This window comes from Lytechinus pictus, chromosome 1, assembly GCF_037042905.1.
Source record: "Lytechinus pictus isolate F3 Inbred chromosome 1, Lp3.0, whole genome shotgun sequence".
Taxonomy (NCBI): domain Eukaryota; kingdom Metazoa; phylum Echinodermata; class Echinoidea; order Temnopleuroida; family Toxopneustidae; genus Lytechinus; species Lytechinus pictus.
Genome location: NC_087245.1, coordinates 40,987,042 through 40,992,129, shown reverse-complemented (window position 1 = coordinate 40,992,129; position 5,088 = coordinate 40,987,042). Strand labels below are relative to the sequence as shown.

At 38.7% G+C, this 5,088-nt stretch overlaps 1 protein-coding gene across 1 annotated transcript; it reads right to left on the bottom strand.

Annotated features, from left to right (window-relative positions):
* Positions 1-297: 297 nt before the first annotated feature.
* On the bottom strand, positions 298-1,299 carry LOC129268174 (uncharacterized). The gene has a single exon (XM_054905757.2). The coding sequence runs from the start codon at positions 1,189-1,191 to the stop codon at positions 298-300; it is 894 nt and encodes a 297-aa protein (XP_054761732.2). The 5' UTR covers positions 1,192-1,299.
* Positions 1,300-5,088: the final 3,789 nt, after the last annotated feature.

Genomic DNA, 5,088 nt, shown 5'->3' with positions numbered 1-5,088 from the left:
AGCTCCTTCCAAGCACCCGAACTGTCAGTTCAACGTATCCACAGTAGGGGATTGTAAGTCCTTGGGCTCCGCTGATGCTAAGGATGCTAGACACATCTACCATCGACTCGTGGCTGAGGTATTTCCTGAAAAATGCCTCAGTCACAGTCGATACCTGTGCTCCTGTGTCTATCAAGCACCTGACACATCTTGCGGATCCAAGGTCGAGGATGACCTCGGGACAATCTCCTACTGCTCTCTGTAAGAGAATTGAGCCGTCAACTGACCCACCCACCGTCAGGCTCTTGACGGTGGGAGTTACCCGTTTAAATCTGGGTTCTCCTTCTTTGGCTTTCTACAGTCCTTCTGGAAATGCCCCTTTTCGCCGCAGTTGAAACATTTCCCATCACCAGGTGGAGTCTTCCGGGGTTGACGCCTGGACAAGATTAATGCGATCTTGTCCAGTTGTTTCTGCTGCTGCTCCATCTGCTCGGCCTGTTTCTTCAGCAGCTCCATCACTTCCGGGTCCGCAACCATGGTCCTCACCGAAGCGTCCTTCCGTTTTGTCTGGACTGGTCCTAGCCACTCCAGAGCCCTATCTCGAAGCTCAAAGAAAGAAAGCTGCGGAGACTCTATATTAAGCCTCCTCAGCTCCCTCCTTAGAGCCTCATCCCTCACTGCCTCGGCAAACCTGCTCTTCAGAGATGGCTCGCGCTGGACCTTGAAGGTAGGATCCAGCTGAACCATTCTGTCGAACAGGTCTACCAACTGTAGTGAGCAGCTCAGAAGGTCAAAAGAAGGTCCCTGTTCGAATGAGTAAAAGCTCTGTTGGAGCCTTGGTAGTGAATTTCCGTCACCAAATACTTTGGTTAATACGGAGAAGATCGATTCAGGGTCATCTTTTATATCTTCTCCCCTCCCGCTTACCTCCCTCCTGGCATCACCTTCGAGGTATTCTCGGATGAAAGCCGCTGCTTCCTTCCCCTTGATGCTCCTGAGCTCTAGCTGGGCCCTGACACTGGCTACCCAATCGTGGACTCCCTGGTCAGATTGGCGAGTTGGCCTACCCGCGAAGACCTCCAGGCGCCTTCCTGGAGCTACGTAGACCGGCCTGGCAGCTTGCACCTTCCCAGTCTCCTCCGCCTTCACCTCTCTGGCCTTCAGTGCCGCCTTCAGCGCCTCGATTTCCTCTTTGAGCTCCTGCACGTCCATACCTAAACCCTGTGATGCACAGAAGGGAGATATATCGAAAAATACAGCTATATATATCTATATATCACAGTAATAGATCTCTAAGGTAAGCTGAGAGTTTAAACACGTATGAAATAATTCACAATGTTACATCACGCATATACTATTAATAGTCCTGTATAATAGTCTTCATCAGTGGTCATTGTCCGTTCTTAGTTTTTCCAATGTCCACTCTTGGTATATTTCACACGTCTCCTGACTTGCTTCTGATCAGTCACTTGCTCTAACGTTAATCCGCTTGGTCCGTCAGTTCTGATCCTGGGGGTCGCTGCTAGCACACATCCTGTTCTGTCCTTCAGAGTCCTCAAGAGTCCAGCCTCTCCAAGATCGGATACGGTCTCTCAAATGATGATCAGCAATCTCGTCGTCTTACTCCTTAGGGGGTTACGTAGACATCCTGCCGACTACGCCATTAATGTGACACACAAAATTGAGATGAATATACGACTCAGAATTGCCATGATGCCACTATAGATTAACCTGTTGAAGACTCAAGATGATGATATCCAAGATGGCTGTGTCATTTAGGAGCGGGCGCCAGGGTATTTTGATAGGGGTGTGACACACAAAATTGAGATGAATATACGACTCAGAATAGCGGTCTAGGTTCTTTTGATGCCATACTTTATTTACAAGAATAACAAAAACCCTGGAAAACAATAGAAAATAAAGAATCATAAATTGTCATATACATCAAGAGTTCCAATACAAACAATCAGTAATAAAAGTAGTAAGCTGGTAGCTCGACTCTACTATCATCACATTACATGCTTCACTCAACCAATATGCAATAACACGACAAAATAAGGCGTTATATAAACGTATAATAGAATAGAGAGAAAATGGGAAGAAGGAAAGAGATACAAAGAATAAACATCAAAGAAATTATATATTAAGTTATAAGATAACATGAATGATTAAATGAATATATGTAATGATAAATAAACATGATTGTCAAAAAGAATTTCATTAAAATAAACTCAAATAGTTCAAGCTGATTGTCAATGATATCATTGAATAATAATAAATTATGAAAAAACAAAACCGTAACTTGAAATACAAGTAAACGATTAAAGTTAAACCAGACTAAAGTTAAATCGGATTAATAATTAAATCAGATTAAATCTCAAGTATGAACAGACCCTAGTACTCCCCAAAGTACATTGCAACTAAATAACAAGTTGTTTCAGTGTGAACAGGGCTAGTCCCTAGACAATAAAACTACATTCCTGAGTGACCCTATCACTCCTAACCTAAACAATGACCATGAAGCTCCACAGAACTTCTGCAGCATGTGCCGTGATTCATGACGTCACACTGCCAACTTCTATGAATGATGCAACTGGCCAACAGCCCCAATATGTATCAGAATGCTGTCTGTCGCCTAGCAACAGCCTTAAAGGTACTAAGTTTCTTATAAACTTAAACTACGCAAACATCAATGCAAAGTATGAATATCTACAGATGAATCTAACATAATCAAGCAATATCATTTTGGATATAAATCCTAAATATAATGCTAAGCAAATAAAGTCAATTTCTGACCCCACAGAAATTATTAGATGAAACTAATATTATTTAGCACAATAATACCGATAAAATAACAATGTTACTTTAAGTAAAACACAACAATAATATCATTTCTCCTCTAAGAAATACGAACAAAGAAGTTTATGAAGCATGATTGGATTATTTAAATCAACGGAATTATGTTAACCTCAATTAGAGTAATTAATACAAAATATCCACGCGAATCATGTTCGATAAAATACTTCGAGACCTTTGTCTTAACACAACATATGAAATCAAATCAAATGTAGCACATGTATATCAAATACTACATTAAGGAACATTCATAACAAAAGAAATAGAAAACACATTTAAAGGATCAAAACGAAAATGAACATACATGTATCTCACAGAAAAAGTACTAACTTATCCTAAATATTTAGAGAACAAAAATATATTATGCTATTCTTGATCCATATTAAACAACAATGATCAAAGTAAAACATTTATAAATATCATTATTTAAAATGTGAATTGGGATTCAACTTACCCCTAATGGATTGGATTCGACATGGAAAAATCAAGTGTTGAAAATATATTAAGATGTCTTCTCTCTAGATGTTGTCTCAAAGGTGGTGTGAGATGGAATGAATAGGATACAATCTTCTTCATTCAGATTCTCTCTGCCTCCACCCTTCCACAGGTGACCACAACATTCCTATGAGATGACTTTAAGACTTTCTACTTTCTCTTTCCAATAGCGAAGTGTACAGAAAAATATCTGCACTGGACAGAGGGAATTAGTCATGGATTATTCTAAGAAAACTCTATTCAGAAACTGCCCAGTGTAGATTATACCAAACTACATGCAATACATATTACAAGTTATAACCAAAATTACAATACATTGGCAGTATTACACTATTTAATTCTGGGATGTTACAAACATATATACAAGAGTTGAAATAATTACATATAAATAATGAACGATTACATACAAATGAATGAAGAGCAAACCCAAAATATGCCTACGGATCTGTATTAATAATCAAAGATCTAATGTGTATTACTATTCATGGTAAATCACTCCATTAGCTCCATGCATTAACGCAGTAGGCCTAAAGTTGAATAGCCACGCCCTCCCTGATCAGATACGTGGATGTATGTGTGCAAGTGTAATAAATATGGATAATTATGCGCATGGGCCTGTCCTGGGGAATAATGAAGTTTGTTTCGAAAGCGCTTATCAATCAGCCTTGAATACCCGATCAGTCGCGCGTGTATTCAATATAATATAATATAAAGGTGCGTCAATCATGAAATGGAATAGCCACGCCTCCTCTGATCAGGCAGCGCATGTACACAGTTTAGCAAATTGTGAAGCGAGCAAGCAAAAATTTCCACTTTTTTTATTAAAATATCAAATTTTTATTTTTATTCAGAAAATGATATTATATTTCACTTTCTACGTTTTCTGTTATTTTCCTTTCCACTTTTTTTTTCTTGGTCATGATTTTTTTTTAATTTGGGGGGGGGGGAGTACCCCGAGCCCCCACCCATCAGTATGCCACTGTTCAAAGGCACCATAAGCTTTGTAGCACACAATGAAAGGATTTGAAGGGAAAAAAAACAGGCTCTCCTATACTTCGGTTTTAAAAAATATGTTCTTGCCTAACGAAGGAATATTCAAAGCTAAAAGAGAACATATTAAAAAGGAACAACAACAGAACAATTCAAGCAAATAAGTAGATTTGAAAATAAATTTTAACCGCATAATTCGAAAATTATGGCAAAGCTAATGAAAAGGTTAATAGGAAGTCTGCCGATTAGCAAGAAGTCCGACCATCATATTTATCATTTTATGCCATTTTGGCGCAAGCCTCCTTTTAAATCCCTGACAAAAACATTCCGTGTTCGCTCAAGCATGAACGAAACGAAATCATTTTAATAGCATTTGAAGGATAAGACTTCAGAGCACCTATTGACAGCAAAATATAGAGATCATAATTCGAAACAAAAATTTTATAAATAGACTTTTCAAATCTATCCCGTTTTTTTTATACGCCGACAATAATTAAACAAAAAATGAGTAGCCAGTTACAGTAATAATACAGTTTATTAAGCCAACATCATCGGGCTTTACCTCACAGAACAGCGCCGGCCGAACAAGGGACGACTTAACAACAAACCGTCACAGAGGGCGACATTACACAAACAAACATATTGGCGCAACCACTTTTCTTCTTCCCTCTTCTGGTGACAAAACCTTAAATAAACCGATAACATTCAATTCAATCTATATCCTCAGAACAAACATATCTGACAATATAAAAATCAATAGTAAGCATA